The following is a 22,453-nucleotide window of genomic DNA, read 5'->3' as shown; positions in this document are numbered from 1 at the left end:
TGTGTGTGTGTGTGTGTGTGTATGTGTGTGTTGCCACGTCTTTCTTATTGTCCGTGCATTTGCACATTTAAGGCCATTGACCCATATGCCTCCTCTCTGCAGCCCTGGGTGACTCAGATGGGAGTCTACTTACGGAGTACATGGCCTTGACCATCCTGGTTGCTGTGGAGACATTGGCTGCCTCCTCCTCCAGGCTGTGAGTATCTTTGTTGACTGTTTCTACCTTGATGTCTGGTTTACCGAGGGTGACACCACGACGACCTGAGAGGCACAGAAGATGAGTAAGTTGAAGCAAATCATCAGCGATCAGTTATACTTGAACAGCAGCAACGTTAACCCTTCCTTGTTGATTATGATCATTATATGATTTGGTCTATGAGGAGCTTTATGAAGTAGAAACATGTCATTCACTCCGTGGAAAATTTAATTCTCAATCTTCTTTTAGTTATGTTACCAAAGACTGAATTAACTTTATCTGAGTTTGCCCGGAGACAACCAGACAGCTTTAATGTGATTGGTGCATCCATTGCCTATATGTTTACAGTCTCAGAAGCACATTTTTGCAGCACTTTGGAACAAAAAGAAAACATTTTTCATAATTATCATTAGACTTCTCCCCGCTGAACCAGTTTTAGACGTCATAGCTGCATATCCTCCCATTAGCCATTTTATTTGACTAATGGCATTATTTGGTTCCCAAAGAGAAAGACTTTGCTTTTAATTTTGGGTCTAAAAAACGTATCACAGAAGAATAGTTTCAGAAAATGGTGAAAAGGTGTTTTTCCTGAGGTTTTGACCTTTTGAACCCTACATGTCAGCAGTTTCCTACATACCAAACCTAAAAATGAGATGGTAGTGGAGGAAAATGCAAGAAAACCAGCCACCACAACTGGATAGCAGGTGTTTTATTTTGCTGTGATTATATGGAAGTTATTTGGGCATTTCTAACAAAAACATAGAAAAATGAAATACTTTTGTCTAAATTTTATGCTCTGTTATTACAGAACTTTTCCTTTGACGTAAAAAGTTATTATTCTCTTGTTATCTGAAAACGCTCAACCTTTTACATCTTCACTACTGAGCCGCCAACATTTTGTCAGCATGAACAACCTCTTCCACCGCCGGGAACCCTAAAAGAAAAGATTTCCGTCTGTGAAGTCTCGAGCTTCATCGTCGACAACAAACAAGAGACTGTTTATCTGGGGAGACAACAGCGTTTGTTTGAGTTTCTATTTGGAAACAATATCTCTTCTGTAGCAGTGTTTATCAGCTCTGAACCAGAGAATGTACTCTTATCCCTGAGAAAATCCCCTCTGGGGACTCTGCCAGTCACCTTCAACGTGTCTCCTTTTGCTTTATTTGCAGCGAAGCAGCACAAAATTAAACATCTTAAAGACACCACATGGTGTCAGATCTCCGGTTTGTGTGGAAGCGTGGTTTGTGTTGAGAAATACTAATTGGATTGCCTGCGGCAGTGGAAATAACACGTATAAGAATTCACGGTTTAAATGCTATTCACCTTTAAATGCTTTAGTTTTAAGATCTCTTATTTATGTAGCTACGTAATCCTGTGTCCAAGTGGCGTTTAAATGCAATAACATATCAAAAAGGTCTATGTCAGCAGAAGGAAAATAATGACATAAAGTGGGCGATTTGAGGCACTTTGCCACATTTGATGAATATTCATTAATCTCATTTGAATAAAATGCTACGCAGCTGGCATATGTCACTTTCCTCATGAAAAGGACAGAGGAAGGATGGTGCATGGAAGAAAAGCTGAGTGACAGGCCGAGTAAGTGTGTGCATGGCCTTACACAAACACATCAAATAAAACACTTTGTTCACTCACTGCCTTTGCGTTGGTGGTAGAGGAAGAAGGCGAGAGCCAGCAGAAGCATGAGCAGCAGAATGGAGGAGCCCACTGTACCGCCGGCTATAATTCCCACTGGAACAATATCTGAAACAAACACAAGCAGAGGAAGGGTCGGGGTTGAGGGACAGCTGCTGCTTTGCTGCTACACAAACATACAAGGCTACAGCTCCGTTTACGTCTAAATCCGTCTTCTTAAAGCTGACTCTCGGAAGGCTGGTTATGCTGATAAGACGTTCAATGAGGGGACACATCCAACGAACGTGAGAACAATTCAATGTTTCTCTTTCAAAGATGCTGTAGGAGACTTTCTAATTTCTAAGAAACGTGGAAGCTGTCAAAATAAATGTGAGGTGAGTCTGATGGAACACAGAGAGAGCATTTTTTACCAATTTAATCTAAAAAACATTCAGATTGGACAAAAAAGTCCAGCCAAGGCCAGTTTTTTCATCCTACTTGAAGGTACTGTACATGGAGTAACAGTGACATCCTGTGGTCAAATTAGGGTACTGCAATCCATGATTCAAGACAAACACCTCACGCTGTTATCAGTTATGGATCAGCACTGGAAGGTTCTAGATAACAAGCAAAGATGAGTCATACACAGTAAGATAAGTAGATAAATATGTTTCACTGTTATATTGAGTTGTTGGTAACGGCAAACGTAGCTTTCTAAGGCCTGATACATTATTTCTTATTCACTGTTAGCATTGTTAGCTCAACGTTAGCCTCTACCCTTCTTTACCAGATATTAGCGTAACACAAAAAAATGCCGTGGTGCCTGCCTGCCTGTTACTGGCTTCAGTTTTATCAACAAAGCTGGGGATTTTTGCAGGCCGGTGTTACAATGCTGGTGCAGACTTGGCAACCCCATGGGCTCAATTATGATTGGCTCTGGAACCAGGAAGTATGAAGATGGGAAAGATAATAAACAAAGACGCCATCCCTCTTCTGCCTTTTTTAAAGGAGAAATGCTGACAACCCCCCACCCGGCTGAAAAGGAAATCAGCTTTAATGCAACCTTCCTTCCAATATGGTTGAGACATTAGACTTCATTGTAAAAATATTACTTATTCAACCTTTAAAGAAGCTTTAGAAAACCCCAGATCAAATAAAGCTTCTATGGTTATTAGACTTTTTTGACTTGCTTTATTATTAGTTTAATGGTAAAGGTAAAGCTCTGGATTCACCGGTTGATTTACGTTCCTACCCTCACCCATGGTCACGAGCTTTGGGTAGTGACTGAAAGAACAAGATCGCAGATACAAGCGGCCAAAATTAGTTTTCTCTGCAGGGTGACTGGGCTCTCCCTTAGAGATAGGGCAAGAAGTTTCTGTCATCTGGGAGGGGCTCAGAGTAGACCCGCTGCTCCTCCACATCGAGAGGAGCCAGTTGAGGTGGCTCGGGCATCTGGTCAGGATGGTGAGGTTTTCCAGACACGTCCTACTGGGAGGAGTCCTAAAGGAAGACCCAGGACACACTGGAGGGACTATGTCTCTCAGCTGCCTAGGGAATGCCTTGGGTTTTCCTTGTAGGAGCTGTCCTAGATGGCAGGGGAGAGGAAAGTCTGGACCTCCCTGCTTAGGCTGCTGCCCCCGTGACCCCACCCCGGATAAGTGGAGGAAAACGGGCGAATGGATGGTTACAAACTCAGCTTCATGGCAGGTACATTTAATATATTATTTAAATTAATTATTTAGTTTTTACTCAGACTTAGAACACAGAAGTGTTTTAACTAGACCAATGTAAGAGACCAGGACTAAAATTACATTATCATGTAACAGAACTGTATATATTCCAATACTGACAGAAAACAATGGAATAATATATTACTCATGTTGTTGAATACTTAAACTTTTAAAAGCTGTCACTAATGTAGCAACAAGCAATTTGCTACTTGCAGAAACATTTATTTTACAGTATTTCTGGCACTTTTGCACACTTGCAGAAACCTTTGAAACTGGAGGCATCCTTCATTTGCAAACACTCTTTGCCTGCTCTCTTTCCTGAAGCTTTCTTTATTTTTCCAATATTTCCCACAAACATGTAAAATACTGATGCACTGCTGAGACAAATGTGTTATAGGTCAGTAAGTCACTGTGCTGGGACAAGCTGGAGGTAAACATTTAATGTACGGTGTGTCTTATTTGGACAAACTCTGCCAAGAAATGAGGTGTATTGTATTCAGCTGACCCATTTAGGGTGTGTAGTGTCACAAGTGCTCATTTATAAAACGTATAATATGTCTCATGTCTTCATATGAAAATAAACTAAACATGTTTTACTAGTGATCTCAGGACACCAGGTGGAGGGAACATTCTCACAAACCTGTCTCCTCCAGAGTGATGATCATGGTTCCCGGCCCAAAGGAGTTCCAGGCGGTGCAGTTGTACGGGGAGTGGAAGTCTGACTCCATGACGTTGTTGATGGTGAGGGTGGAGAGGACCGCCCCACCCTGGAACGGAGGTTTACTCTGCTCCACAGTGTACCTCTCCATTAGAGTACCTTTCTCCTTCTCCCACACGTTCTCCTTCCACGCCCAAACCTGCAAACAGAAAAGCAGACAAACTTCAAATTAAAAAACGTGCACAGAGACAAGTTTCTAAATCTGCTTTCAATAAATAAATAAATTAAAGAAACAGCTCTTTTAGGCAGATGGGAGATCTGTAGCAATTAGAAATAAGCTAAACGTCCAATTTCTTCAATTTGTTTGATTTTTATCTGCTGCAGTTCTCCGATTTAACCTCAGGGATCAATAATGCTAATTTCACTTTATCTTATCTTAGGAGTGTTAACCAGAAAAAATACTCATTCAGACACCAGCGGTCAGGAGTAAACATTCTGCAAACAGATGGGCTGCTGGTCCAAAGGTTAAGAAACACTAAGAAACTAATTACACTCTATGTGAAATCCGTGTCTAATTAAAACGTTTTTAAAACCTATTTAGTTTTGTACCTGGAGAAGAGCTGAATAAATCAGTATAACTGAAGTGCTCGAATGTTAAAGCTGCAATTTGGAAAACAAATGAGCTTAAAACATTTTTATGCCTCTTAACAACGTTCTAACATCATTTAGCTATAAATAGATTGTGGAGATAAAAAAAGAAACCTCTGCCAATAACAAGTTTTGGATCGGAACGATTGGACCTGTCTTGCTGAATCGCCGCACTTCTCTGGGTCGTTCACGCATTACACAGTCTCACACTCGTGTATTTAGCAACAGAACACCACTGGTGTGACAGGTTCTACGCTCGGAAAAGGGAGGCCGACCGATATGGTCTGTTAGTTAAGGCCAGTGCCGATACTGATTCAAAAAAAATTGTTGCTGATGGCCGAAATCTGAAACCGACTAAAACGTGTATACACACACACACACACACACACACACACACACACACACACACACACACACACACACACACACACACACACACACACACACACACACACACACACACACACAAACACACGCGCACACACACACACACACACACACACACACACACACACACACACACACACACACACACACACACACACACACAAACACACGCGCGCACACACACACACACACACACACACACAAACACACATTTTAGCTGCACATTGATTGTGAACGATAACTGAACAATCACTGTATGCAATATAAATTAAAAAGGTTAAAAAATCTCAACTTTTTCGAACTTCACATGTAAAACAAATTGAAAACATTTAAAAAATGGTGTGTTGGGGTCCTTCAGGTTCTTTCTTCAGTCTAGTAGTGGTGGCAGTTGGTCACACAGGTACCTGGTCTATTGTTTATTTTTTATTGGTTTTTAACTCATTCACTGTCAATGACAACTAAAGTCGTCATTTGCATGTTTTTACTGTGTGGGCATCGAAACGAGCCCCCGCACTGTGAGAACAATCATCCGATCTTCATCCGCGTACATCACACGCCACGTGATCAGGAAGCAGAAAATCCATGTGTTAGGAGATCGTTTTGGGCCACTGCTGTAAAAAAGTGAGGCGCAAACTGGAAAAGCTTCTGCCAATCACAATTCAACAACGGACTATGAACGAACGGATAACGCTCGAAACGCAAGGATTCTTCCTGATGTAAGAGGCGAGTTGACTCTTAGTTTTGGCGTTGATGTCACGGTCTGCCCTGATCATTCCCAGTAGCAATCAATGTGCTGCAGTTGTCCCAGGTTTGTGTTCACAGGTGGGCGTGTCGGAGAGCCAGCTGTGCCTGAGCTCCCTGATCAGAGGGCCAGGGGTATTTAAGGAGCGGTGTGACACAACTCCAGTGCCGGTTGATACTCTCACCTTGGGTAACTGCTAGCCAGCTGTAGTCTTAGTCTGCCTGCTCCAGCTTTAATCTTTTGCCCGCCTTTTCCAGTCTTAGTCTTGATCTGTCTGTTGTCAAGTCCTGCAAGTTCCTTTTCGTTTTGTCCTCAGAACGAACCTACTGTTGCCTGGAGTTGCCTACCAACGTCACGTCGCTCAAGATCCCCTGGCCTCCGCTCTCCACCGTCCGCCCCTCATCCTGCCTGCCTCTCAGCCTGCCTCACTGCCAGCCTCCCAGTCTTGTCCTGGATCTGAACGCCTGCCATTCGTCCGTTCCCACCTGGTCCCAAAGACCCAGTCCATCCTCACCAGTCCTGGGCATCAACCGTAAGAATAACCCCCAAAACAAATCGTATTCTTGGTTCTCTGGTTCCGGGTTTATTTTATATCTGTCTACTTCTCGTTTTAGATTCCGGTTCATCCTGTTCCCGTTTGGAGCAGCACCCTTAGTTTACTCACCATTCTTAATAAAAATTATTATATGATTTTTACTTACCCCGTCTCTGTAGTGTGATTCTTTCACGTCTTGGGCAAAACATCTTCCCATAAACATGACAGCTGACATCATCCTAGCGCTCAACGTTCTGTGACTCTTAAAAATACAGTGAAAACGCTGAAAATCGTTGGCAGCGAAGGGCTTTTCTGATCAGGAAACGGCTGGCAGTAAATGAGTTAAAAATATTTCGGCTGATGGCTGATATAAAAAATTAAATATATCGGTCGGCCTCTACTGAATGACATCAGAGAAGGAGAAACAGCTGTCTGCTACCACTTTAGCTTTAGGACTACCAGAGTCCCAAAAAGAAAATCACCTTTCGAAGTCATTAAAGAAAGAAGTTTGGATCTAGAAAATGGTGACTGGTGGTTTTCTGATTCTGGCAGAAGCATCTCTGGGAATATAGCCGACGAGGGGAGCGGTGAGTGTTCCATGATTGTGTTTGTTTTCAAAACCTATCTCGTTCTATGGATTTGCTTTAGCAGCTTTAAAATCTTGAGCAGGTTTCACCTCCTAAAATCTGCCACGGTGGAGTTTTCTGGGTATTAAATGTGAAGCAAACATCAAATATGCATGCAGGCGCCGTTTGGACGGGCGCATCTTTTAACTGGTGCTAAAGAAAATAAACATAAAAAGTGAATGTGAGCAAAAACTCATAGATGTCTCATAGATCTACAGTACGTCCAATATTTGTGTTATCATATTTCCCTCTGACAGTCTTCTTTTGTCTCTTTCTACTGTCTCCTCCTCCAGGTCTTTCCAGTAATAATCATGTAGCAAAGCTGTCTGTATTTCTGTTTCTGAGTCATTGCCTCATTGGACACACACACACACACACACACACACACACACACACACACACACACACACACACACACACACACACACACACACACACACACACACACACACTCCATATTTTACGAGTCTCCATGTTTCTGCATTAAGCCTAGACTATAATGTCGTATCGTATTATACGCTCTGGGCTCGCTGGCAGTGCAGCAGGGGCCTGAATCGCTCTAAAAGCTCTGATTTCTGTCATGTTGGTGACACACTATTGGATAATTGACACTGAAAGGTACAAAATTTTACTCTCCCTCTGTCTCTCTCCCACTTGTTCTAATCTATTGTGCCCCACAGTCTTTTCTCCCATGTTTAATCCTTCAAACAAAAACAATGGATTCATTTGTTTTCCTCTTCTTTATTATTTCAGAACAATCTTGTATTTTCAAAGCCCTTTTCATACCACTGCTGTCGAGACTTATATAAGGTTCAGTTTAGAATAAATTGCAGCTTTATCTAATTTTGCTCCTGCAGACTTCAGAGGCAAGAATGAAAGAGAAGCTGCTCATATCACTTCAGCTACGGGAGGATCCAACAGGAAATGAAATTACAGCTTTTAGGCAAGTCTTTGTGCGTGGAAGGCATCGCTGTTTTCCTCTACAATCATAAATCTTTACAGATTCAGCTCAAAAGAATTTCTTTAAACCAACAGGTTAGGAATGAAATAGGAGGCGTGTTGAAGTAAAAGAGCCAAAACTATTATTATAGTTTCATTTAAAAGTTAAGACTTTTAGTTTTGGAAAGCTGGTAATAAAAGCTTTGCTTTATTGTGTTTTCTTTCCATTAATTAGGGTTCTTAAAGGTTCTTGAAAGTGCTTGTGGTGTTTTCTGATTCTGGCATAACAATGTTAGAGACAGACGTGGACTAATTATTCTGAGTGTATGCGTTGTTCTGGATTGAGTAAATTATCACCAGGTGCTGGAAAACCTCAGCTCTCATCCTGAAAAGTGCTTGAATGTGTGGTTTAGTTTCCCTTGTATCTGTTAGGTTTATTCTTCATCTTTTGTAAAGTCCAGCATCGTCTTCTGTTTTTCCCCCTGAAGCATCTTTTACACCGAGTGTGGAACGGAAAAGGATCAGAATCCGTGTGGCTTCCAGGAATACCGGAAAACATCACGTCCAATCAGAGGACTTACATCGGCTGCGATGCGGAGCAGATCTGGAACTTTCCTCATGGTTTATTTTTTTTCTGTTGATCGTTATAACATTGTAGGAATTACATGATCCAGACAAGAATTGAGACATGTGGCAGTGAGATGCATCCGGTATTTTCAAAATAAAACCCGTGTTGCAATAATCCAGTAGGCTGCTGGTATTGTTAACAATGGGGATATTGATGCGATGTATAACGAGTGTGGCCTTTGTTGACCAGCTCCACTCTACATATGTAGTTGCTAACTCGTGAGCAACGTTGTGGAGATGTTCCACACACTCTCAGACGGTGTGAATGTCAGTCAGGATTCTGGTCTGCATCCATTCCACACCTGGTGTAAATGCAGCTTCAGGCCCACACACACTGTTTCCACACGCCCTCTGTTCAGTCAGCCTCCTCCAGCTCACCTGAGCCGTGCCTGATGGTCTCACCTGTGCACCGCTCTACATTAGCTCCCGTTCCTCCCTCACTCTTTTGTTTCCGAGATCCCGATCCTGTTTCTGTTCCTGGATTACTCTTTCCTTGCCCACAATGGATCTCTACAGCTTTTCCAGTATCTGGCATGTGTTTCCTGCTTGATTTCATGACCCCACATCCTCCCGATAAGCACTCAACTTCTGCAAGCCTCTTTAATTGATCCCATCTTTATGTTTGTGATTTTGGATTGTACATTTTGTGTGTCTTTCAGTTCCTGTGATGCACACATAGAAATGAGAGATCAGTTCTGCAGAAAGGTTCCTTATGCCATGAACTTAAACCTTGTTTCATGTTAAAACTGTTTTCCTGTTAAGACCACTCCTGTGTTTCTGGATCCATGACAACTAACGCACAAAATTTTCTGTTGTTTATTTAATCATACAGAGTCAGTTAAACAAAGCTGCAGTGGCAAACAGTTTTTTCTTTGTGGTCTAAACCAAAAACGAAGTAAAAACTAGATTTTACCTCTTGAACATTTAAAAGGGCAACCAGAGGAAACCGCTGTCTTTTCTAATGGCTTCTGGTTTCTTTTAGGATTGACTTCAAGATCACATTGTGGCTTTCAAGGCTCTCTGTGACCTTTCGCCTTGCCTTTTTGACCTTTAAGTGCCCTGGGAGTCAGAGGTCCTCAGGCAAAGCACTTTTTATTTGCTCCAGAGTTACGACTTAAGATGAGAGGTGAAGGAGTGTTCGCGGTCAAAGCCTCAGAACTGTGGGACGATCTGCTCCAGGTGATCAGGTCAACAGAGTCCGTGCCTTAGTTTGAACACTTAAATTTTATTCTGTTTCTGATTTTTAAGTTTACTGAGAAAAGATCAGAGTTTTAACTCGATTTTAGAATAATTTAGTTCTTTCACATAGTAAAACGTTTTAAAATGTACTATAAAAGAGTTTTAGTATCTAATTAAAAAGATCGGAACTCACTCCCTCACCTCTGTGGTGCTCATAGGTTAATGTGACGGTTGTTGCATTAAGCCCTTTACATGTTAGGATGGGGACATTTAGCTCATATAGAAATTGATTTTGGACACTTTGTCCTCAGGTAAAGTCAAACGATTTCCCTCAGTTAACACGTCCATAGCTGTAATCACTTCTCTGGGGGAAAATACAGATGATTAGGAATGATTAGAGCGTAAGGACACAATGTTTTACAAGATTACTGATGACTGCACAATAATCTGACTTCTTTTGGAAAAGCAGCATGTAGCATGGCCAATTCGATTATTAAACTTCAAATAATGTATCTTGTGTGTGACACATGATGTGCATGGTGCAGCATTTTGTACGTCAACGTTATCCTTATGAAAGAATAAAGGTCAAGCAGCACATTGTTCTTTTTTAGCTGCAGCACTTTCTGTCACTGTTTGTATGTTATTGGGTTCATATTCAATTCAGTTTTACAATAAAAGCCAATTCTTGTCATTAAATGAAAAAAGGAAATGCAACCTCATTACAAATGAATTGAAACCATTTCTGCACCTGCTCTTCGTACTGGTGCTGGAACATAGTTTTGGAGGCTCCCTCTGTACACTCAGGTTGTAGGACTGAAAGTAGGGATGCACCGATACGACTTGGATTTGAGTACTCGCCGATACCAATTACTGATATCCATACTTCTACCACACCAAAAATTTGCAATGAATTGGAATGCAGGTTTTATTTTCTTCTCTGCTTTCAACAGGAAAAGACTGTGAGGTAAATAAAAAAATAAAATATACGAATAGAATTGATCACAAAACTAAAATATTAGGTGAACAGAAATGACAAGTTACAGTGAAGCCGCTTTCAGGCAACTGCATTGGCATCGGTTCCTGGTATCGATTAACTTTTACCGATACCGATACTGCAGTATTAATCAGGCCGGTATGGGCTCAGTCACTCAGCAGCTGCTGCAGCTGAGTGACTGAGCCCATTCTTCGTCAGTTTAGAAGAGAAACATGTTTTTACTTTTATCAGTAAGGTTATACATTTAATACAAATGTTTTATGAATGCCCTAGGAGTCACCAAACTCTGCAGGAATTACACATTGGAGAAATTATTGCATGTAAATGAAAAGATGAAGGATTTTGAACAAACCAAAGCAAACGAGTTGAGAAGTGAATTCTGTAATTATTTTATGTTATGTTGTAATTATTCTTTTCAAAGCCAAAGTCAGACATACTCTGCAAACGTAACATTTTTAAAGCAGTTAAGTTTACTAAAAAGGACCAAATTCCTCAGTTAAAACAAGATTTCTTGTCATCTGCTGGGACAGTCTTGGCTAAAGTCCCTTTTCTGTAATGATTGCTCCCATTTGCCACCTGGTGCTCTTTAGAGCATCCTGCAGCTCTAGAATACACACTTTTCCATTAATTAAATGACTTTAGCCCCCGTTAATGCTGCTGCTGCAGTTACCGAAGCATTACTGCATCGAAAGCGTTTCAAGTGACCAGCTACATCTTTAGAGGTTGTTACTTTCTCCACAGTCTCTTAGGCTAATGGCCAAGAATATGGGAGAAACAGGAGGCGAATCACTGGAAAGATCTGTAAAAAAATTGATATATTAAAGTTTTTGTTTAAAAAAAGATTTTCTCGATTCAGTAAATTAGATTTGGTTGGAAGGCTAAACAATCTAAACTGAGGCGGTGATCTGGGATTTCCTTTAAATCTTCTCTGCTGCAGTTCAGAGCCTCACAGGGTCTTGTGCACAGCACGTCTCCTCTCTGATTTCAAACAAACACCACGGCAGCTGTTTTATGAGTCACTCCTTCTACTACAGAGGAGGAACAGCTTGTTCTCACATATTCGTGACACGCTCTGAGAACAATGCCTGTCTTTTAGCCTGGCTGACGCGAGCTAAAGAGAGAAAGTGTTTCCCAAGATGGACGAGGAGCTTTGATCAGGGCTCTTTGTGACGAAGATGCAATCTGAAAAGGTCAGGCAACTCTACGGCGGATTACAGCATCCGAGGATGAACTTACAATCTTATCAGGTGGGGGGGTGCTGGCGATGTAACACTTGATCTCCCCTCTCTCTCCTCGGACGGCGTACTGAACTGGATCACTGGAGATGATGGGAGGACCTGAGAGAGAGATGGGATGAGGAAGAGAGAGATAAATAAAACAAACACAAAATACGGCAGCTGCAAGTTTAGACGTAGGTCAGGAGGTGAAATAAGATTGACTTTGTCTCCTGAGTGTTGTACGTCCAGAAGTTATGTAAAACAGTGATGAAACCAAATAGTGAATGGTAAATGGTCTGTATTTGATATAGCATCTTCTAGGATTCTACAACCCCCCAAGGCACTTTACACCACAGTCATTCACCCATGCACACACACATACTAGAATACTAGTTTAGTTTATTAGTTTTTATTATAAATAATGTGTTATTATTGCCTCTGCTATTGTTATTCTCATTGCTCACACCAAGAAAAATGCAGCTGTTTTCTTTGACCATTTTCACTTATTTGAGGCAATAGGAATGTAATAATAATTATTAAACTTTTTAGATTTTTTAAAATCTTATTTAATTCATTCTTGTGTAAAATGCAGCCTTTGGCACTATTTTTCACATCAAAATAAAACTCAGCCTATTAAATTTTATTTGAAATAAGGCTTATAAAAATCCTGAAGGATCACATCCGAGAGCCAAAATGACAATTTTCTGAAACAGGCTGAGTCAGCGTGTTTGTTATGGCTGATAATGTAAGAATTTCCTCTGGGATTACTTTAAATTTAGCTGCTGGAGCCAACTTCAGTGTCATTCTCACAAATCTCACCATGTATCAGAGCTTACTGATCTTGTAAGAAGGGAAGTGTTGGGTTGGAAATATAATATTCCATCTAGAAACATATTGAAGGTTAGGTTCTAGTGACAGCAGGTCTAGACAGGAACTCTGGACCTTCCTCTTCAGCTCCTCCTGATAAAATCCGAGGTGACAAAAACAAAGAGGATATATAAACCCTCAAGTATGTTCTGAATTTGCCCCAGGGTCTCCGCCCACATCAGCTGACTCTTTTTGATGAGGAGGAGCAGCGGCTCTACTCTGAACCCCCCTAGATGATAAAGGTCCATCTTCAAGGCTGAACTCAACCACTCTTCAAGGAGAGTTTATTTTCATTTTACGTCCGTTCTGAGAGAACATTCCAATCCAATATAATCATTTTTAAAGGGTTACTTTGCAGTTTTGATTTTCTTTTAGCACCCCCTAGTGTTCGAAGCAAAAGTGAAACTTATCTCCTCGCTGTGCGTTTGTCTTTTTAACACCTTAGTCTAACTGCTGAAACGTCTCCTCAGCCTTCATTAGTTTCTACAGGAATGATTCATCATTAAATCAACCAAATCAGCTGTTGCTGAACTAAACATGCAGGAAATGTGCTGGAAGTGGACTGCTGCACCAGGCACAAAAACATAACTTTACTAAGGCCCAATCCCAATACTTGCACTTCCACACTTGCACGATACTGGGATGCGAGTGAAGTTGATCACGCCCCCTTTCCATCCTTGATCCACACTTCACCCAAGTCCGCATTGATGCAAACTTGGGTTAAGGGTATTACCCACAACCCATTGCTGCAGCCTTTTCCGAAAATATGTATTTTCAAATTAAAATAGCTAATTTTAGGATGGTTACTTGATGCTCTGAATGTTTTAGACAAAGCAGCAATGAATGTACATTTATTTCAAATAATTGTTTGGTTTGTTTGTTGGAAAGTTTTTTTTTTTTTTTTTAAAGTAGCACAGCGACCAGCATCCTGGCATGCATTGCGGTCGATGACGCAATGATCCCTGTCCCAATTCGTCAATTATTTGCACACTTGTGTTCCACACACTGGAATACTTACTGCACACGTACTCCAAGTGCACTTTGCCGAAGACCGTATGGCACAGTGCGAGAACTGGGATTGGGCCTACGTCCAACAGACCGGACCAACACTCTGAAGTTGCAAGTGCAGTATTTTGGCACAGAGGGTGGTAGGCGTCTGAGTGGCATTTCTTTAACTTCGTAAAGGGTTGTTTTAGCACATACTGGCTCAAGAAAATGCTTTAGAAATATGAAACAATTGCATATTATGCCTTTAAGGCTAACTCATACTTGTAAAGAGGAACAATTCTAAAGAATCTCATAAATAAGTGCTGAAATGTGGACCTCAAGTGTCTAATGGGAGAATTACGTTGAATGCAAAAGCAACAAAAAGCCATTTCAGGGCAAACTTAAAAAGCTACTGCTACTTTTTACTGACACTTTTCACAAAGCCATGTAAAACCTGCTTAAAGCAACACTGTCGCAGCCTGTTCCAATGACTAAAACCATGTTACAGCTACAACTGTGTGACAGAGTCTCCTGTTCTGTGACGGGACAGAACCCAATAAAAGTTACAGGGATGCAACTCTGCTGCTGTGAGGTCTGTAATTAAAGCAGAATATGGTCTGATCAAGCATGAGAGCAGCACAGCAGCTGTGAAACCAGCGGGGGCAATCTGACGCCGAGGTATAAATCCATGTGCATCTATGGCAGAAAGAGGAGTTTGAGAAAGCTGCCACGCACTGTTGGAGGTGTTGTTTATTAGCAGCGGTGACTTCCCTATGCTGATGTATAAATTAGCCCCACCAAGATCATGATTTGCAGTCAGTCATTAAAATGGAGCAGATAGTAAATGCGCGGTGGTTTATGTGCCTTGGGGTAAAATGAGTTTTTATTGGTGAATAAATGCTTGAGTGGTCAATAAGCCACAAAGCTTTTGGCTTTTAATGCGCAGAGATGTGCTGCTATCAGGTCAGTCACTGTAAACCAGCAGTGAGTCGTCATTTTATCAGCGGTAAAGACGAAAGCTTTAGCTTCCGAACCTTTAGATTTCACCACAAGTCTCTCTGGGTTTGGTAGGCCCTACGGTAATGTGTTGGGTTGCTTTAGAGAAGGTTCAGGGTTCACTTCTAGGAATGTTTCAGATTTTTTGTTAATTCTTCAGGACATGAAAAGATAAAAATAACAAGATTATAGCTGTATATCTTTGGGTTGGAGTGCAAAGGATTTGGAATTCAATGCTTTCTAGCTTTTATGGGAATTTCTGACAACACGATTAGCTCTGGAAACAGGCTGTTGACATCAGCTTGTCTTGCTTAAACAGTAAGTCATTAGGTTGGTGTGCACAAAGTTTAGGGTTCAATCCTGGAGAACCATTGTGTTTTAGACTTTATGTAAATTTCTGACAACACAAAAACCAACACGTCACTGTCTGATTATAGCTTCCCCTGTAGGTTGCTGGTTTCCTGTGCTGCTGGATCAGTGTTCAAAATCTGGTGATCTCTTTTAGACCAACTGAATTCTCCACTACATGAAATGCTCTAAAAACTCAAATGACTTTTGTGTTCTTGTAATAATAATAATAATAATAATAATACATTGAACTTATATAGCACTTTTCTAGACACCCAAAGACGCTTTCACACACTCTCACATTCACACACTGCTAGTGATGGTAAGCTACTTGTAGCCACAGCCGCCCTGGGGAGGTCTGACAGAGGCGAGGCTGCCATTTGGCGCCGTCGGCTCCTCTGACCACCACTAACACCTTGTGTATCTCTATCTGTAATGCAATGGTTTGCTGTGTAGGTGGTTCAGGGTTCAATCCCAGGAGAAATACCTGGGTTGCTGAGCAAGAACAAGTAGCAAGTACAAAAGCAAAAAGTAACACGTTGAAATGTTACATCACATTTCAAAGTGTGAAGGGTTCTGGTGGCGCAGGTGGATAGTTTGCATTAATAAGTCATCAGTGATGCAACAACTGGTTTAAATCCTACTTGTGACTGACTGGGCCTGGATCACAGCAACCACACTGAAAGGGGTCGGAGAGGGCCTGATTCCCTTCCTGAGCTTCTTCCAAGACACTTTGACCTTGTCTGGTTCTGGTAGCTTGGTGTGTAGGAGGTTCAGATCAAACAGTACATTTTACACTTTGTGTAAACACAGGGATGGGACAAATGCAGATTAATTTCACAAGTTTGTGATGACTAATGGGATTTTAACTTTAACTTATTTTTTCATATTAAGATAATTAGTATTAAGAATCCTGGTCCATTTCCACTCCATTCCAGTAGGTGGCGATAATGCACCGAGAAGTGGCTTGCTATCTACCTCAAATTCACTTGAAGAAACAATCATTAATATACATCATAAACATATGAACAATCACTGACTTTTCCATGAAATCATAAACACACACAGCCACACAGAAAACCATGTATAGTGTTGCAAGGTTAGCTAATGTTAGTGTTAGCATTTCCAGCGGCAAAACCCTCGACTGCTGCAGCGGTTAAGGGTCGACTCTCTTCATCCAAATCCACAGGCTTTTGTGGGTCTGAGATCACCTCCAAAGATTCATTCATTTCTGACTGAACCTGTGGAAATTTGGGCAACAAAAACCGATCCATTTCACCACTAGCTCTACCTTTCACTCGTTTGCAGGTTGAAAATGAGGTCAAAGGTTAACACCGGCGCCACCACAGACATGTGATGCACAAAATCTCACAACACTGAACAACAAGAATGATTTTGTGAAGGAGAACAACCTCCCTTCCTCAAAAGAGAGAGAGAGAAAAAGAAAATACCATATCAATGGGTAATTTTAGTGGGTTTTTGTGCACCACATGTGCCAAGACCACACGTTCTTATTCTTCTATTTGAGGGAGATAGCAAGCCACTTCTTAGTTCATTATCGCCACCTACTCGAGTGGAGCGTAAATGGGACCAGGATGAAACAATAATGCTACTGTTTGGTTTATAATCCCAAGAATTTTGTGGACAGTGTAAAGTCAATTGAAAAGAGCTCAGTGGGGTGGCATGTGTTACCCTAGGCCACACCCTGGAAACATACCTTGTGTTTTTAGAGCATTTCATTTAATGGAGAATGCAAAGTCTGAAAGCATTATATGTTTTTGAACCCTGAACCATCTGCGCAGAAAACCAATGACTTACAGGACAAGCTAGACAATCAGACAGAGACTTTTTGGTTTTAGAGCATTTCACGTTGTCAAGATTTCACCAGAAGTCTTGCTTCCAGAGCTAATCATGTTGTCATAAAAGCCCCTAAAATCTTGAAAGCATTGCATTTCCTGAGATTGAACCCAGAATCTCCTGCACACCAACACAACTTCTTACAGGCTGAGCTCGACACATAGATGCTGTTTATGTTGTTTCAGAGCATTTCATGTTGTCAATAATTCACATCAAATCTAAAAACCTGTATCTCTCCAGGGATTTAACTCTAAGCCTTCTGTGCACCAAACCATCATCTATCACACTGAGCAATGAGACACAGATAGCCTCCATCTTTTCAGAAATCCCAAGAGTTTGTCCTAAACTGTGTCTCATTGGTGGTTTGCTGGTAAAATTGACTATTTTAGTAATATAAAAATACATATATTTGAAAACCCAGATTTCATATTAGACACTTAGGTTTTCTCACTTAGTCCCATTTTAGAGGTGATAATAAAATCCACCTGTGGATTCCATTCCAAACACAACATCCATCCATCCATCCGCTTATCTGGAGTCGGGTCGTGGGGGCAGTAGCCTAAGGCGAGAGGCCAAGCCTTCCCTCTCCCCAGCTACTTGGGCCAGCTCCTCCGGGGGAATCCCAAGGCGTTCCCTGGCCAGGTGAGAGACATAGTCCCTCCACCGTGTCCTGGGTCTACCTTTAGGTCTCCTCCCGGTTGGACGTGCTCGGAAAACCTCTCCAGGGAGGCATCCAGGAAGCATCCTGACCAGATGTCCAAACACAACTGAACTCTATTTTACTACTTGAGCTACTCAACCAACTCTTAAGCAACAGTCAAAATATTGACTTCATGACACTTCCACAAAAAATAATCAGAAACTCCCAGCTAAAAGTAAAGCAATACAAATAAAAACATTTTTTCTGCATTTACAAATTTATATTTATGTCATATAAAAATGTCAACTTCTAAAGAACACAGGGCAGCAGTAGATCAGGAGGTAGAGCAGGTTGTCCCGCAATCAGAAGGTTGTAGGTTCAATCTCGACTCCCGGCAGAGAATGCTGCTGTTGTGTCCTTGGGCAAGACACTAACCTGCCTTACCTGGTGGTCAGAGTGACTGGTCAGTGTGCCCCAGGGCAGCTGTGGCCACACTGTAGCTCATCATCACCAGCATGTGAATGAGTGAATGTGTTGTGAAGTGCTTTGGGGGGTTGTAGAACCCTAAGAAGGCGCTACACAAGTACAGGTCATTTACCATCTGTGTCGCCAATTGGTGGAATCTGAAGGAACTTTGTTTTAGTTTGCTCATGTTGGGAAATTTTAATAGTTAATGCAATTTAACTTAAGCCAGAGGCACGTCCACTGGTAGCACGTTTGGTGGCTTCAGCTGTCAAATGATGTTTTCACTCACAAACATCTGATAACATTCGAAGAATCAGGTGCAGACCTTCTCAAACATTAGTTGTTTCTACTTGCAAAACACACACAAGCACGGTGTCAGCTTTATTCATCTGATAGACGACATTTCAGAGTGAGATCTGAGTAGAGCGTGCAGGAGGCAGGACATCTTCCCAAAAGTATCCTGCAGAAATCACAGCTTTTGTGTCAAATGAAACTTTATCGGTACTCTCAAACCCCACATTGCTTCGGCCCTCCCTTCATTCGTAACATATATGCTCTTTTTTCCTTATGCATTCCATGGAATGAAAGACAAAATATAACTTTGTCTTGCATGTGATCAGTCGGATGCAGAGATTCTTGCCTCCTGGGACAAAAGCTGTGGCAGATTCCAAGTGTGTGTAAAAGCAGCACAACAGAAGCAGAAGGAAAATGATACTAATGCAGCAAATAACACATTAGAGGCCTGAGCAGTTTAATTATTCATTTTCCAGCTTGACACAGATTCAGAGCTTTGCTGCATGTAGGACAATCTGCTCCACAGTCTGCATTTCTGCTAATATCAGCATTGTTATTAGTAGCTAAGTAAGCGGGTTTGGGCTGACCGTTGACGGTGAGGGTAACTTCAGTCTCTCCCACTCCGATGCGGGGGACGATGGCCTTGCAGACGTACTGCCCTGCGTCGACCTGGCTCACCGACTTCAGATGCAGCTGATTGTTGTTGCTGAGAACCTGGAGGCACATCCCGGACATGCAGCATGGTGGGTTTGTTAAAGAGAAAGCAGTAAGAAAAAAGAGACGGAAGCAGGGAAATCAATGTTTAATTCATAAAACATGTTGATTTACGCAGCAGGCTCCATTAGTTTTTCCTCAAGCCTTTCTTAAACGCTTAGGAATAAATTAAAGATTTAAGAGTTGCACACCGTACAGTCAGCATTTAAACCGTGCAAATGTTTATGGATCTGCCTGTTTAATGTAGATTCTTACTTTCTTTTTAAATACAATGTTATCCATAAAGAAAGAGAAACAACCAACATTAACATTTATTTTGATAGTGAATTTAAAATTCCAAAGCTGGAGGTTGCTCTCACCATGCTGGAGCCCTTTTTGGTCCATGTGAGGGTGAGGGGTGGGTTCCCGGACCACTTGCAGTTCAGAGTGACGTCAGAGTCTGCGTCCACCGTCACCGGTCTGGGCTCCACCACGAGGATTGGGCCAACTAAAAGATAAAAAAACACAACAAGCTGTTAAACTTCAGCAGAGAAGAACAGACCTGATGAACTCTTTAATAAAAAATATGCAAAACATTTAAAAAACTTTTCATGATTTTATTATTCATTCAAACTAATCGTGTTGGACAAATTTACTTTAAAATATGACGTCTTCTTTAATTCACCATGATATAACAGACACAATGTTTAATCTTTAACGTAAATAAGTCTCTTTACAGACGTAGGACACTGTGCAAAAGTCTTGAGTCATCCCTCTTTACTTTTTACTCCAAAGAACCAAGCCTTTGTCCTTGTGATAATTATTCTGATCGGTTATTTTCCAAATGATCTGAAGTTCTGATGTTTCATCCCTAAAGTGGTGACTCATGCAAAAGAGAGAAAATGTGTGAAAAAAGAAGAGAAGAAAACAAGAAAATGGCCGCTCTAATCAGACATTTTACTGAACGAGCCTCTTTAGCATCATGGTTCAACTACAGAAGAACAAAGACGAATAGGAAGGAGTCATCTGAGCCAGTGAAGGTCTTTCACCATTTTGTTTCAATAGTTGACTTGAAAAAACACAAAATGCAGAAATACAAGAATAAAATAACAATGTTGATAGGGAAAAGCAGCAAAAACAAGAAAACACATTTTTAATAAGTCAAGGGTTTGAAGGTGTGAGTCAAATAATAAAGAATTCAACCACTGAATCTAGTGTGTCGGAGCAGAGAAACCATGAAAACATGCTGCACACCGGCCCTGCAGGATCAGAATGAAATAGCCCTGCTCTAAATGATTCAGCAGGTATTACTGATGGGGATGTGGGGTCCCAGGAGGATGACCAATCTTCTAACAGGCGTTTGCTTTTTCTTTGAACTTTAGCTTTTTACTCATTTTATGGTGTAGAAAATCTGGCTACTTGAAAGCAAAATATAAAGAAACGAGTGATTACTCCTAACTTGGTACTTCAGCAAGCATAGTCGCTGTATTTTTCAAATTCATAGAAGCAAAAAGGGCCATTTTTGTCCCATCTGCAGCCTACTCACAGTGCACATCCACCAGGATGCTGACGTTGGTGTTTCCCACCGCGTTAAACACCTGACACGACACTGGCTCTGTGAAGAAGGAGTGATCTGCCGTGGTGACAAACACGCTTTCTCTGGCCCCCTCCAGCAACACGCCGCCTTTGGCCCACCTGACAGGAAACAACACCGTTTTTTCGTTTTAATGCAACAAATCATCACCATGTCTGCCTGTCAGCAGGAGATTCAAAAAGACAGTGAAGATCCCTAAAAGCTATTAAAAAAGTAATTATCTATAAATCTGAGACTTTTAAAACCTCCATTTCAAAGCCCAGAGGAAATATTGTAATAAATTATAATAATCTCTGTTAACCATAAAATGCCTTGCCAGATATCTAGCTGAAAATCATATCACCATATTGCACATTCTCCACTAGATGACATTTTAATGCACACTCGATAGGCTTCGTGCCTAAGTACCTGGCAGTGTTCCCACATTAGGACCCTTTCTGATGGAGCATTTTTCTTTTTTCACCCTTTTCCTGCAGTTTCAGTGCTTCGGAGATGTCTCTTACAATAAAAGTCAGTGTTGGAGTATACAAATGTTCAATACTTTTGCCAATTTTGTTCTCTAAGCAGAAATTACAATTCGGGAGCAACTCCAGAGAGAACATGGAGCCAGATTGGAGCAGATAAAAGGAAACCCGTTGGCATCGATCATCTGATCAGGCTGCTAATGTTGCACTGCAGGACCAGCATCAAAACCTTCCTCAAATCCTGAAATGCACTTAGGCACACAAACAGATTAGTCCATTTACACATGGAGGGTGCAATGGGATGGTTGGAAATAGAAGGGACAGGTTTTGGTGACATTATTTATAAACAACAGTAAAATGCAGTAAAATGGGACTGAAGCAATAAATGGAACACACAAATAAGCACTTTCTGATCCAACAACGCATTACAGTTCATGTTGGTGGTGCATGATGTCTCCTAACGCTGTGAGTCGCTGTTTCTGAATCGTTTCTGCAGATGTGACCCCTTACTTGTGATGAAACATGAGAGTCATCGTGAATCTCACCTGTAGCCCATGATAGGGGGGTTGGCAGTGGCCTGGCAGGTGAATGTGACCCTTTCACCCTCCAGGACAGAGCGAGGTTCGATGGAAAGAGTCACCGTGGGCGGGTCTGAACAGAGAGACACACACACTCAAGGTTTATAAGCAAATAAAGTCACTGACGGGCTGAAAAACTGACGTCTGGGAGGATTTACAGACAGACAACGTAATAATAATTGTAAATTTGACACATTTATATAACATTCTGAGTCAGGTTGTTTGCTTTTTGGGGTGATAGCACAGCTGGTTTTGACTTTTTAAAATTTATTTCAGGGTTTAAGGCAGGGGTGCTAAATCCTGGTCCTGGAGGGTAACCAGCACATTTCAGTGGTTTCTCTCCAACATTCAGTGGTTGAATCACCTGCAGCAGCTCATCAGGCTCTGCAGAAGCCTGTTAATCACCTGCTGATTGAAATCTGGTGTGTTGAAGCAGGGTTAACTAAAACCTGCTGGATACCGGCCCTCCAGGCCCAGGATTGGGCGCCCCTGGTTTAAGGTTGATTTCATTGCTTGTTTCATTAAGTTTTCCTAATCGTGCTGACATGTTTTTGTTGCTT

At 41.5% G+C, this 22,453-nt stretch overlaps 1 protein-coding gene across 4 annotated transcripts in view; it reads right to left on the bottom strand.

Moving 5' to 3' along the window:
* kirrel1b (kirre like nephrin family adhesion molecule 1b) overlaps positions 1-22,453 on the bottom strand; it is a 114,489-nt gene that overhangs the window by 3,172 nt on the left and 88,864 nt on the right. For all 4 annotated transcript variants that reach the window (XM_054743047.2, XM_054743056.2, XM_054743064.2 and 1 more), the window contains exons 6-13: positions 21,861-21,966; positions 20,804-20,952; positions 19,638-19,765; positions 19,152-19,278; positions 12,130-12,230; positions 4,199-4,415; positions 1,850-1,957; positions 134-261 (exon numbers count right to left, since the gene is read on the bottom strand). In XM_054743047.2, coding sequence (XP_054599022.1) covers positions 134-261; positions 1,850-1,957; positions 4,199-4,415; positions 12,130-12,230; positions 19,152-19,278; positions 19,638-19,765; positions 20,804-20,952; positions 21,861-21,966 — 1,064 coding nt within the window. The remainder of the gene's footprint in view (positions 1-133; positions 262-1,849; positions 1,958-4,198; positions 4,416-12,129; positions 12,231-19,151; positions 19,279-19,637; positions 19,766-20,803; positions 20,953-21,860; positions 21,967-22,453) is intronic.

The sequence above is a fragment of the Nothobranchius furzeri genome, chromosome 11 (genome assembly GCF_043380555.1).
Source record: "Nothobranchius furzeri strain GRZ-AD chromosome 11, NfurGRZ-RIMD1, whole genome shotgun sequence".
Classification (NCBI taxonomy): domain Eukaryota; kingdom Metazoa; phylum Chordata; class Actinopteri; order Cyprinodontiformes; family Nothobranchiidae; genus Nothobranchius; species Nothobranchius furzeri.
Note: the sequence above shows the minus strand (reverse complement) of the source record. Positions and strands in the feature narration are given on the sequence as shown.